Below are 13,067 nucleotides of genomic sequence, written 5' to 3' on the forward strand. Positions count from 1 at the left end.
TGAAGCACTAGGCAGAGAGAAAGCGCAGAACATTGGTCCTGAATTGTGCACTGAGTGTTTTTTTTTTTTTTTTGTTAAAAAAGTTTCTGAAGTTTAAAGTCAGTCTTTGTTTTAAATCCTGCCGTTGAGAGAGAAGCTGGTGATAGTGAATTGTGTCCTATGCGCACACAAAATGCGTAGTTACGCAGCAAAGACAAACATTTTTTTTTGTTTTACGCATTAAATAAGAAAATTCCTCCTCTTCTTGGAGGGCATGCGTGTTCATACTACAAATATTGAGTTTTGAGGAGGAGAAAAATGTCCTGAACTTGATGGTCAGTGTGGATTGGCTATATCTTAGAAAACACAACCAAACACAAGAGCTCTCCAAGTGTTCCAAAACAGAAAAATAAAACGAAAGAAAAAAAAATTCTTATGACTCAAAAAGTTCAGTCTGGGTCCTCATCCTGCATGGAATGAGTTAAACATCTGCAGCTCCTCTGCTTACATTCACTCCTCCTCTATAGGGAGGGCCAAAAGTGCCACAATCCAATAAATACATTTTTTAAATAAATATTATATACATGATAATTTTAAGAATGCCATGATAAATACATTAAATAAATAACATAAATATCTTCAAAGATGAATGTGACAACAAATCATTAAATGCACCAATAATTAAAAGCTCTCAATAATTAAAACTCAAATACATAGTTTTCAAATGTTACACGTTTATGTCACTGTAACCATTTAAACTGCGACTATAACTTGGCAGCTGAAATCTGATTGTTTACCTTCCACAACAGCTTAACTACCGACCAATCATTTTGCCTAAAGCAGTGTTAGCCCCGCCTACTGACTATGTTGGGTGAGGCTGACACACAAGGTTGTGAAAGGATTACAAATACCTGAACTATAAGTGGTTTAAGAAAACAGATTTTAATCCTTTTATACATTTAATCAAATTATTAAATGATACTGAAACAACTTAATATGCCATCGATGCAGTTACCTACTTATTTAATGTATCTATTGTTATTGTTTAAAATGATCACATATATAGATATTTATTTACCAACTTACTTATGTATTGAATTGTGGCACGTTTGACATTCCATACCTCCTCCTCTCCAAATGCAAACTAAGCATTTCCTCCAGTCAAGCGCCACTGAGCGCTGTCCAAGTCTGAGCGGCGCATACCTGGGCTTCACCGCGCACCAGGCCACCTCTTTTTCTTTCCTTTATTCACTCTTATTTATTCAAAAGTGAAAAAATGGCGGAAATCTTCTTATCTAGACGCACAGGCTTGTCTTGTACAGGGATAGAAGAGTTCATACGTGGGAGGGAAGAAGGGGCTGATTCAGTAGGTGAACACCAGGTTGGAGATGGTGGACTCCAGCCACTCTCCTGAGATCATCTCGGTGACCTCCGGAGTGCAGTAGTCGGAGAAGTCGAAGTGGGATCCCGCCCCGCACTCCCCGAAGCCCCAGTCTAAGTCCCGGTCCAGCTCCGCGTCGGAGAAGCCCATCCCGCCCAGAGAGGTGCTCTCGAAGCCGGGGCTTGGGTTCAGGTCGAGCCGCTCGTCTTCGAACTCCTCGTCCGACGACGCGGAGGACACGGAGGAGGACGAGTGCGAGGCGGACGGCGTCGGGGAGGAGGCGCGTGCGTACCTGAGGCGCGCTGTGGAGCCGGGGCTGTGCTCCTCATACAGGCTCAGCGGGTCGCTGGATTCCGCCGAGCTGCTCAGGGTGGGACTGGCCGGGACTCCCACGGAGGGAGGCCCGCTCTCCAGGCTGCCCGTCCCGCCGAACACGTGGGCGCGCCTCGCCTCTCCCGAACCTGAGCGCTTCTCCGGGATCTGCCTGGCCCCCGACGCCGACCTGGATTTAAACACCGCGGAGGCGTACTCTTGCACCGCAGCGCTCTTACTGCTCCCCTGTTTCAGCGTCCTGCTCGCGGATTTGGACGCGGGGCTCCTCTTACCGCCGGCTTTGGCGCCGCGCTCCCCGCTCTTCTCCCCGCGCTCAGCCTGCTTGCCCGCCGCGCTCCCGGACTTGACCTTCTTCCTGGGTCGGTACTTGTAGTCCGGGTAGTCGGCCATGTGCTTGAGCCGCAGCCTCTCCGCCTCGCGGATGAACGGGATCTTGTCCGTGTCCTTCAGCAGCTTCCAGCGCTTCCCAAGCCGCTTGGAGATCTCGGCGTTGTGCATGTCCGGAGACTGCTCCATGATCTTCCTCCTCTCGATCTGGGACCACACCATGAACGCGTTCATGGGTCTCTTGATGTGGCCGGTCGGAGTTTTGCACCACGCCAGGTCGCTGCGCTCCCGGGAGGAAGGGGAGCCCTCCGGGGCTGGAGAAGCGTCCATCTCCAGGTCCATGTCTCCCGTGTCCGTGGAGTCCCCGCCGGGGGAGTGAGCGTGGGTGCTCTCTGTGTGGCTCATGTGCTGCACCATCTCCTCCTCCAAACAGTCTGGAAGCGCTCAGTCAGTGACAAAGTTTATGCGCGAAGAAGAGATGGAGGGGGGGGAAAAAACCCTCCTCAGCTATGAGTTGGAAGCAAATCTTAAGAAATAAAAGTTCATCCAAGTGTCTTGTCTTTCTTTTGAGTTCACTCCGTTTTGCTTAAAGAGACTTCGAGTGTCTGAACTTTTGCCGGCGCGCCTCCCGGATCAGCTCTCAACTGCCCGTGCGGCTGAAAATTCTCCCTGCGAGGCTCAACAGACGCCGTTGCGAGTCTCCTATGTGAGCCCGGCTGTCTACAGCGCAGCTTGTCTGTGCGGTTGAGGAACCATGTGGTTGAATGGAGCAGCTGCGCTTTCTCATAGTCTCCCTGTTTCCCGTGCGCACTGTGATATTACTGTAAACACAACAACGCCGACCTCATCGTTTTATACCCTCCTTTCGAGGCGCAGGAGCCAATCGGCGCCTGTCTCCATCCTGGTTTTTCACTCAAACCACTCCCACTCGACGCCCATTGGCTGAATAATAATAATAATAAAAAAACCCGGCTAATAATAATAATAATGTGCAATGAGGATCCGTGTGTCTGACCTCATTCCTGTCAGACTCCACTGGAAGAAAAGAACCAAGTCAGACTGTGAGCGTCTCGATCTATACGTTTCTGTTCTCCAAAGGAACACACCGTACAGAGAAAAACAGCAGCAACAACAAAAACCCAGGCTGTTAGAACTGAAGAGGTACATGTTAGAGAAATGAATGCGACTTCATTTAGAAACTTCATTAAAATGCAATGATTAAGCAATAGCAGGTATGTTCACACAGATGTTCAGCTGATGGGTCAGTGGTTGTGCTGGCCTTTTGGCCTGACTCCAGCGAGAGCTTATTGAGGCAGCAGCTCAGGGTGGTGAAGTTTGAAGGACGACGAAAAATAGTTTGAAAATATATGTATTTTAATGAATGAGAAAAATGTTTCTTCATTTGTATTTTAGAAGTTATTGAAGAAGTGTGAGTCCGTAACTTTAGGAGGTTTATTAAGTAGCAGGAACCTAAAATCTGTAAGCCAGCTCTAGATTTAATCAGATGTAATAACTTTATTTTAGTGTATTTCTTTAACATCAAGGTCTTGTTTAGTTATTAGGCCCTGGCCATCCCTCAGGGGCCCCATAAATTAACTTATCTTCTGCCTTTGCTGTACCATCCCAACGAATAGCAGCGGCTACTTGTTAGCCACCAATTAAGAACCATTATGGAGCTGCCATCTACTTTTTACAGTAATTTTACTCAAATAAATCAGTGAGGTTCTAACTATTAAACTTCACACTAACATATATTGGACATATGGAACGTCAATGGAAAGTTATCAAGATGCATTTAAAATGTTTCAATCCAGAATCATTTTTCCCATTTGCATTCGGAACCTACAAGCTCCCACTGATCCATATCTGATGCACCTGATTAACACGGACCCATCGTTACCATGACTGTTTGTAAGCTAAAAGTCATGTTAACTAACTCGACTGTAAGCTAACAGTCACATAACCTTACGATTGTTTCTCTCCCCAAACTTCCCCTAAGTACCTATAATAGTAATGGGCTTATCTGGAAGTGGGGCCCCAGACGATGATCCCCAGTTGGAGCCTCCAACGGCTTTAGGGAAAAACAGTCACCTCTCTGCAGTGTCCTGTTTGGCAGTAGAATCAAGATTATCTTCATATTTTCTTTCACAAAGTAACCTGATTTGACCTCAATGATGAAGACAGGCAAAAATAAAAACACTTTTTGTTTTATTAAGATATCAAACATTACTGAAATAATAATAAACCTTTAAAAATCCATTCTAACCAGGCTGCACGTTGCATGTAAAACCTTTTCCCTGACAACGGCAGCTCAGATGTGAAGTTCCTTGGCAACAACTCCCTCGGGGTGCTGGTTTGACATTAGCATTAGCACTGTCGCTAAACTAGTCAAACCTGGATTCACAATCGCATTCCTGTCCAACATGGAGGAGTTCTCAGATACAAGTCTTGGGACAGCTTTTAGGTTTAACTGAGTTCATATAGTCACATATAACCCTCATGACCTCCTTACAGCTCAGAAAGAAAAACAACAGTATCTTCAGTGACTTTCTTAACATATAAAAAGTGTTTTGGCAGGATCAGTTACCAAAATAATACATTTTAACCTGTAAAAAAATGTTGTTAGGCAGAACATGTCTGATTAAAATTAAAGAATTGTTATTCTCAATACGTCTTAGGCACCAATATCCCTTTTTTATATACATCTATATATTCTAACATCCTGGTCCTCCTCTACAATTCACAGGGCTATACTTGGAACCACATTAGTTTCAAGTGGATGAAGGCCAGCTAAAATTAGATTGTGTGTCATGCGTGGCGGCTGAAAAAATGCTGAGAAAACACAAAGGAGGCCACAACATGTTGCGTCAGTCAGGCTTGCCGTAGTGTTTCAGCGCGTGGCGAGCCCACCCAAACGTGAGCCGCCCATCGTGTTATTTGACAAACTGTTACGACACCGCCGCGCGTAGTGACATCACAGATGGCATCTTAGGCAGGGTTTAGAGGGACAGTGTGGCTGTGGGTCGATTTTATTTACTATCTACACGTCACTACATTGTGGTGAACCAGATATATGGAAAGTAATTGTTTCATTTAATCTTTAAAAAAAAAAAGCCTTCAATCCTGCTGCAGCTTCCAGCTCATCTCTTTATGTTAACATGCCAGTGTCATGTGAGATCATATTACAGCCTGAGTCGCTAGATGTCAGGCTAGAGCCAAATGGAGCAGGCCTTAACTCTGTGCGTGTGTGTGCATGATTGTGTGTTAACGTCTCTGTCTTGTGATCGGCTGCTTCTCTGCAAGTCTTGCTCTGATTCTGCAACATCACTGACAGCCAGAGTTTCCGAGGTTTACAACAGCCGCCTGGTAGTCGGGGGAAAGCTACAATGAATGCGTAATAAAAAAAAAGAGACACAATAAACTCTTAACAAATGCACAATCACATAAATCAAACACAGTATTAATAATGAACTTCTTCCCCCTGCTATATATCTGTGGCTTGCCCCAATTACAAGCATGCATCTGCTCCTGGATTAGCTTGTTATCTCTATTAGTCTTCTTCAGACACGCGCGCATGGCGGCGTGCTTGCGCGAGGGTTTGTTTAAACAGGTGTACTGGGTGTACCTGTAATCTTATCTGATGTGTGAGAAGCAGCTGTCAGGTAGCTTTCCACCAGCAGATGCACTGCTGGTGTTCTGCTGCGGCTCCCCGGCTCCCTGAGGCCCTCGTCGGGCCGGTCCCGTTGCTCCGCCTGAGCCGTGTATTTACCTCAAACTACGCCTGCCTCCTCCTTTGTCTGGGCTCTGTTGATGCCTAAGGGGACGGTGTCACTACGAGGGAGGCTGGCGTGAACAGAGCGGATCGGCAGGAAGTGGGGAGCTGAAGAGGTGACGGCGATAGGGACACTTCCATTTTCAAATTTCATTGCGACTGTGGCGAATTTGAAAATCAGTACATTAAAAGCAGAATTGTGCATTTTCTTTAAGTGACGGTCTGTCAAAAACATCTAAGAAGTTTACTATCTTACACCCTTGGTGTCTGCATTTATAATAAATCCAGATTATTTGACCTCTGGGGCTAAAGACAATTAAGACAATTATTAGTCCAAGGCCGTCATGGACTGAGTGAATTTACAATCTCAAAACATGACAGCAGTTTCTTCAGATTCAATTTTATGAGCCTTCATAACTGTGTGTATTGTTCGTTTAAAAGAAACAACTGATATCCATTTACATGGTACATAGAGGTAGGAGGCAGTGCGTCACCAAGTATCTTCCTGTCTGAAACAAGTTCTAAGTGCGAAACATTTAAATAGTTCTGCACAGAGTACAGCTCTAATAGACATCTGACATCCATCAGATATTTACTCTGACAGGAGATGCTTTGCATGTTCAGTTTTTAGTAAATGTTTCACACAGGAAGGTATTTTGTGAAGCACCACCTCCAACATCAATGTCCAGTGTAAATATTAGGCGTCGGTTTAAATAACCCAGTTCAACTGTGATGATAGTGGCAGAAAGTTTGCTTAATCTGCTGTTCCTTTAAATCAGCTGTGCGTCACTTTGGTCGTGGCCCTTCCTGGTCTAGCTGTTAGCTTCAGAACTAACTAATCTGGATTGATTTAAACAAATGACTGCTTGTTGTTTATTACTTTCTAAGATAACTTTACTTGAAACTCTCCCAACATTAACCCTACTCTACAATTTCTTTGCATGTGAAAAGAAGGGAATCATTTGTTTGTTTAAGATGTTTAATATGCAGTTTTTTTAATAAAACAAATATGAATGCCTAATATGTATTTGACCCTCAAGAAACCTGAGTGTTTAATGAGAAAGCAGCATGTGCCTCTTCACGGGGGAACAGGGGGGGTTGTAGTTTATTATAAGTCGGGTCTTCACGACCGTGCTGGGAGCAGAGAGGAAAAAAATAAAAAAAACAGAAACAGGCGAGGGAGTCATCCCGGTGTGTCGTAAAACGCGAGTTATGAGATTAGGAGCCCGGAGAGCGAGGGAGAAAAAGAGTCCATGTGTCAGTGAATGGAGGTTCTCGTTACCCTGGACTCGCCCTTCTTCAACCGCCTCAAGAGTGACGCGCCGCTCTGACCCGGCCGCCCGTCATCCCGAGAGGCAGCGCACAACGAGGCACAAAGGGCCTCGTTGTGCGCTGGGCCTTAACTGACTTGGAGCTTTTCCAAGAGTTTGAAAACCAATGGGAAGTTCCCTACACCCTGCAGTTAAACAGAAAAACTGACGACTAAGCAATGATTTGCATACACACACACTCACACACGGAGACACACTCGTGCGCGCGCACACTTTTATCGCCGTGCCTGTGACTCATCCACAGGCAGTCTGTCCCCTCTGTGTTTTGTGTGAATGTGGCAGACAGTACAGGTGGCCGTCTCACCACATCACCCACCTACTGCTGTCCCAGCCCTTATACAACAGCACCAGTAACTGGAGCTATTTTTAAGCTGCAAAAGAGACATAGAGTAATACTTCCCCATGCTTCTCTTATCACAAATAAAAAAGGAGATAAAGACATTAGGGAACTGACTTTCTTCCTTCTTTAGCAACTTTTTCAAATAAAAGTAACCCTATACTTCAATATGATCTACTGTTCCACAAATGTCTTCAGTTTAATCCCGTTGAAGGAACTTTTTAAACTTTGCTTTGCCTTATTTTTGCCATTTCTGTCACTCCACAGAGTTTGGACACAGTTTTCAGCTTTCTTCAGTCCTTTCCTTCCTCTTTCTAGGACTCAGTCCTTTCTTCGCCTCCTAAAATAAAAGAGAAACATCACAATAAGACACAGAGAAACAAATCAAGTCAACACATCTAAGGTAAACTAAAAGATGACGGGCAGCGAGCGGCGAAAGAAAGGGTACAAACGATGAACCGCAAACAGTTTTGTTGAAGAAGTTCTCGATCGTATTCCGCAAGAACTCGAAACAGAAAATGGGGACGACAGCGTCGCGTGGATGAGGTGTGGTCAGGTGGCAAAAAAAAATAAAAAAAATAGAGTGGCAACAGATTCTGACGCAGCAGGTCACACGGTTGCCATGTCATGTCGAAGCACACAAATGCCTAAAAAACACACACTGAAAGTTGCGGGGGTGTTACACACTGTCACTGAAGTACAGGAATACCACCGTAGGACCCTGAGACGCTGCGGCGACAAATCGAGAGCACAGACAGACACACGGAAACTCCCTCACAACACACACACTCCAGTCAGACAGCCTCGCAGCAGCTGCACTCTGAAACATTGTTCAATTTTTTTTGTTTTCTTTTACGGGCATCGTCTAAAAACCAGAGAAGGGAGACGACGGAGCAGGGTTTGGAAACTCGGAAGTCTTTACGCTCTACGGAGGACGCCGTAGGAGACTTTGGACGTTCAGCCTTTTTTGGGGGGCACAGGACATCTGCCGAACGGGGACACCGTACGGAGAGACACGGCGAAGGATGTATACTGAATGAGACGAAAGAGCGAACGCCACACTTCTCTTCGTCCTGGAGTTTGGATTTTGGTCGCTGGGTTTTGTCTTCCTTTGCAAAAATACCCAAAAAAACAAAAAAGAAAAAAAGAAAAACGGCGACGACTGCGGATGCAACCGTACAGGATCTGGGGAAGAAACATAATGGCTTCGTGATGATTAGGTTAGAGTCTGAATGTGGATGGGATGGAAGGCGGTAGGAGAGCAGTGCATTGAAGGTGTGTGTGTTGGAAGAAGAGGGGGTACGATGGCGTCACATGAACGTTTTACCAGAAAACCTCTCGGAGCGACGACTTTAATGCCGATCTCCTCTCGACCTGCTCCGTCTGTACCGTCACTCTGCCTCTCCTTCTCATTCATTTGCATCTGCAGCACACATGCAAATAACATATACTGGCTAAGCTTCTCAAAAGTAAACATACAACCCTCCCCTGACACCCCCTTCGCCCTTGTGGATGGCGCATCCTCCTGCAGGGCACGTCGGGGTCAGTCGGCGCCGGTTCTTGTCCTCCGGTAGCCTGGAGAAAGTCGTCCGCAGCTGAGGGCGCGAAGGCAGAGATGGCTCTGATGCTCTCTGCAGCTCCAGACAGGCTCCAGACGCACTGACCTACATCCGCCTCAGTCAGACGGAGAGACAGAGAGAGAGAGAGAGAGACTGAGAAAGGAGGAGAGAGATGAGGTGGTGGGGTGGGGAGGGAGGCAGGAGAGGATGGGTGGGAATGATGAGGAGATGGTTGAGCAGGCAAACTGGTTGGGAGGCTTGGTTGCACATTTATCGAAACGAGAAAAAAAAAAGGAAGGCAATATCTGAGGAGGAGGAAGAGGATTAAGTAGAAATTTTTTTATAACCGACCCTCTTTGTCATTTGATCGCATTTCGTCCTCACCTTTTTTTTTCTTTTTTTTTTTTTGCTAATCTGTATCCTCGCCTCACTTCTACCCTCTGCTCCTGGCTCATCCTGCCTTCGTCTGTCAGTTCGGTTTGATTTCCATCACGCGCCATCCGAAACGTCTCTCACTGTGGGAGGATTAGTTCGTCTCTGGCTGCCTGCTTATCAGTCTGCTCTGGCTTTCGGCTATGGGGGGGGGGATGAGATGAGGCGGAGGAGTAGGAGGAGAGAAGGTGTGTGTTTGTGGAGGAAAGGTTTCGGCGTGTCTCGCAGCGTAGTTGTTGTGTCTGTGGACGCTCTGTGCTGCAGTCTTCTACCGCAGTTTAGGTTTCCTACCAAAGCAAAGGCTTTACTGCTTGCGATGTCCTTGATTGCATTGATCGACTGCTTTCCTCGTGCGCCGGATCATTTCTCCCAAGTGCCTGAATTGACACTTAACACGGATCAATACTAATAGAGAAACAAATACATCAGGCTAATGTTCCCGTGGCTCCTCGGAGACCTTGTGCGGTATCGGAACACTGTCTCTAAAGAAACATGATGTAATCGTCCTGAGGTGAACATGTATTGCTTCTGTGAGGGTTGGAGAACAAAGACACTTCATCACAAGCTACAATAAAACCCAGCAGCGTCTGTCTTTTTAATGCCACTGACTCAATAAGACGCCGTCTGAAGACGTTCTGGGCGTCTAAAGCTCTGGTCCAGATTCCCTTCTGAAACTTTCTGTTCCTTACAGCAGGTTTCCAGTTCATCCACTATAAAGACTAAGTCCACTCATGCACAGTAGGAGAATGGGTTTCCTTCAGACACATCTAATCTGTCAGAAATGTATGGAACTGAATTTAAATTTGTCTGTATGATTACGCTGGACTGATCTGATTATGCACTTGCCAGCCACTTTATGAGGTACACCTTGTTATTCTTGGGTCTGTTCCTCTGGCCGTCGCCTTCCTACACAAGTCCAGTTGGTTCTCATTGTTGGCCAAGAGGAAGTTTTCGCCACTGTCCAAACTTGGTGAGCCTATGTTGCCTCAGTGGACAGGATCGTGACCTGGTTGGGTCTCCTGCTGGTTTGGTCCAGCGCCTTCAAGGACAAACGGTTGTAATGACTAGTTATTTGAACTACCATTATGTTCACTGTCTTGTTACTCTTTTAACTTTTCTCTTTTAGCGCCAACAACAATGCCAAGGTCACTTAAATCTCTTTCTAATCCTCAATGTGTACCGGCAAAAATGGACGGTGAGAGTGTATTTCTGGATATGAATCTGAACTTTTTTACCTTGTAAATTGCTTTGCTGTGACAATTGTCGTAAATTGCTTTTACTTGAATAAACTGAAAGAAACTAAACTGCTAACCCCTTTTTTTCCTGAATTCACCAATATTATTGAAGCATAGCAGACATGGAGGGAAGCTTGTTGAGATACCTTGAGTTTTCTGTGTTTCATTTTGATAATGGTACAGGACTGAACTGAGCTTCAGATATTTGGACTAAGCTAAGCTAAGCTAAGTTAGCCACTCTGAAATTCAGCACACAGATTGTCTAAGATCATGAAACCCCCAAGGTTTAGAAGTATTTTAACACAGAAAATCCAGTTTAATCCAACATAATAGGAACTCAGTCATTTATAGAGCACTGATTTTAGTACCTCATGCTTTATATAAATGTTCTGTGAAAAACATGAAGTTTTTACAGCACAGAAAACTATGGCATTGAGAGTCGGCATTGGAAAATTCTCTGATTCGGTTTGGTGTTAAAGATAAAAAAAACCCCATCAAATTAGCTTAAACTGAAAATAAAGCAAGTAAAGATTAATTTCTTCATTCAAAATATGAATGAACTGTTTTTTTTTTGTGTGTTTGCTGACATTCAGAAAGCTTTTTATCTACAGCCTGACTAATTTCCATTAGTACTGGCAATATACCAGCGAGTACAACCAGCTTAAGAACAAAATGAAAGTAGCAGAAGCTCTCATACTGCCTTCAGCGGCTCAAGGCCACACTTTGCCAGAACTTAATTGTTGGTCTTGGAAAAAGCAGATGACAGAACAATAAGCACAGGTGCAAGAAGTGCTAATCAGGACGTGAAGATGCCAAGGTTTCAGCACCACAGGATTCTTAACTAAGTGGAAAAGTAACAGAGCGGCAATAAACATCGACGCATTTTGATTCACACGTTTACATTTTTCTTACAGGTGGGGATTATAAAAATAAATCTAAAATGTGGATGTCAAGTCTAAAGATCAGTGCATGTGTGGAGGACAGTGATGCCGGTCTGGACCTCCTTTCCTCCCAGTACTGTTGAGGAGGAAACTTATCAGGTCCAGATGCAAAGAAAAGTGGGTCACCACACTGAACATGTGCCAGATCCTATACCTCCCCCTTAAAGTGGAGAGACCCGATGCTTATACTAGCCTGTGTATTTACACTTGCCAAGTCAGACCACCTCCTACCCCCATTTCACCCCCACACAATCCCAAAATAGCAGAGAGCAGACTCAGAAGGAGCGCAAGTTTATTTGCCTCCATCTGGTTTTTATCTTAAATCTGTCCGTACATCCCAGACGACATGCTTAGCTCTCCTACAGTCAATCCGACGCTTGTACTATATCTATAAGGGAAGTTCACTCCGCCTTTCGAGACTTTTCTTTCTTTCTTGAGGTCTAATTTGAAATCCTAACGGTTAAACATTTAAAACTATCAGTCTGTTGCAAATTATAACCATCTGCAGGCGAGGAGGTTCGAGCCTCAGATCTTTTCAACGGGGGAGCTTAAAGGCAAACGCAGCTGCAGACTTGAATGGATTTCACTTTGATTTCATGTGATATGAAGTGGATGGGACACGGATGCATGACTTTCAAAATATTTAACAATTAGAAGATGGAAAATTGTGGCTATGCATGTGTATTCTGCTCCCTTCACCCCCAGTATGAATGCAGCTGCATTGTGAAGGACTCTGAGGTTTGTTAAAGAACATTAGTGCATTAACACCACAAACACAGAGGAACACAACAGGCAGATCAGAGAGAAAGTTGGTGAGAAGTTTAAAGCAGGGTTATGTTGGAGTCTGTTTGTTCGATCCATTCACTGAAACAGTTAATTGTCAAAGGCATGGCAGTCATCCTAAACTGACATTTTGCACATTTATGTACTTCCATTTGGGTTTATACTAACCTAAAAACAGTCAAAGCGCTTAAAAAAACAACAACCATTTTGTGGCATTAAGTTAATGGTTTTTGGTGTCTGGAAAACAAGCTGTTTAAAAAAAACCCTCTCAACTGTTAAGTCAGACTGGAGAGGCACTGCGCCGTTACCTAGCAACCCCAGCTGAGCTCCAGCATGTTTGGTCAGATGTATGTGCTGTATAATGGCTGCTAGAAAAGACAAGAGATTTGTTGTTTACTAACCAGTCAGAGACCACTTGCTGCATTCTTGTTGGTTGTGCAGGAGGCTCTACTTCTGCTATTCAAAGATGTACCGTTGTATAATTGCACATCTGTTTGTGCCATTTCCATGTGCAAACGTAAACTTTGGGTTTGGCTTCGTTATTAACCATTATCAAAACCATTTAATAATGGTTTTGTGGAAAAAAATGTAATGTGTTTTGTATAGCCCACAGGCCGATGCTAACCTGTTCAAGGAAACACAATAATCACACAACAC

The 13,067-nt window shown here is 44.7% G+C and overlaps 1 protein-coding gene and 1 long non-coding RNA gene across 2 annotated transcripts; both read right to left on the bottom strand.

Moving 5' to 3' along the window:
* Positions 1-1,250: 1,250 nt before the first annotated feature.
* On the bottom strand, positions 1,251-3,482 carry sox4a (SRY-box transcription factor 4a). Its single transcript, XM_015030263.1, has one exon. It carries the CDS (start codon positions 2,435-2,437, stop codon positions 1,343-1,345), a length of 1,095 nt encoding a protein of 364 aa, XP_014885749.1. The 5' UTR covers positions 2,438-3,482; the 3' UTR covers positions 1,251-1,342.
* Positions 3,483-7,628: 4,146 nt separating this feature from the next.
* Positions 7,629-10,769, bottom strand: LOC106946124 (uncharacterized). The gene is made up of 2 exons (XR_001424701.1): positions 8,788-10,769; positions 7,629-7,800 (listed from the first exon to the last, which is right to left on the bottom strand). It is a non-coding gene; the product is annotated as an uncharacterized LOC106946124 (long non-coding RNA).
* Between the last annotated feature and the right edge of the window lie 2,298 nt (positions 10,770-13,067).

The sequence above is a fragment of the Poecilia latipinna genome, unplaced genomic scaffold (genome assembly GCF_001443285.1).
Source record: "Poecilia latipinna isolate Pla-1442-1.1 unplaced genomic scaffold, P_latipinna-1.0 Scaffold177, whole genome shotgun sequence".
NCBI lineage: Eukaryota > Metazoa > Chordata > Actinopteri > Cyprinodontiformes > Poeciliidae > Poecilia > Poecilia latipinna.

What these genes read in the sequence shown, in the direction of transcription:
- sox4a (XM_015030263.1), bottom strand. Translation starts at nt 2,437, where the DNA reads ATGGTGCAGCACATGAGCCACACAGAGAGCACCCACGCTCACTCCCCC.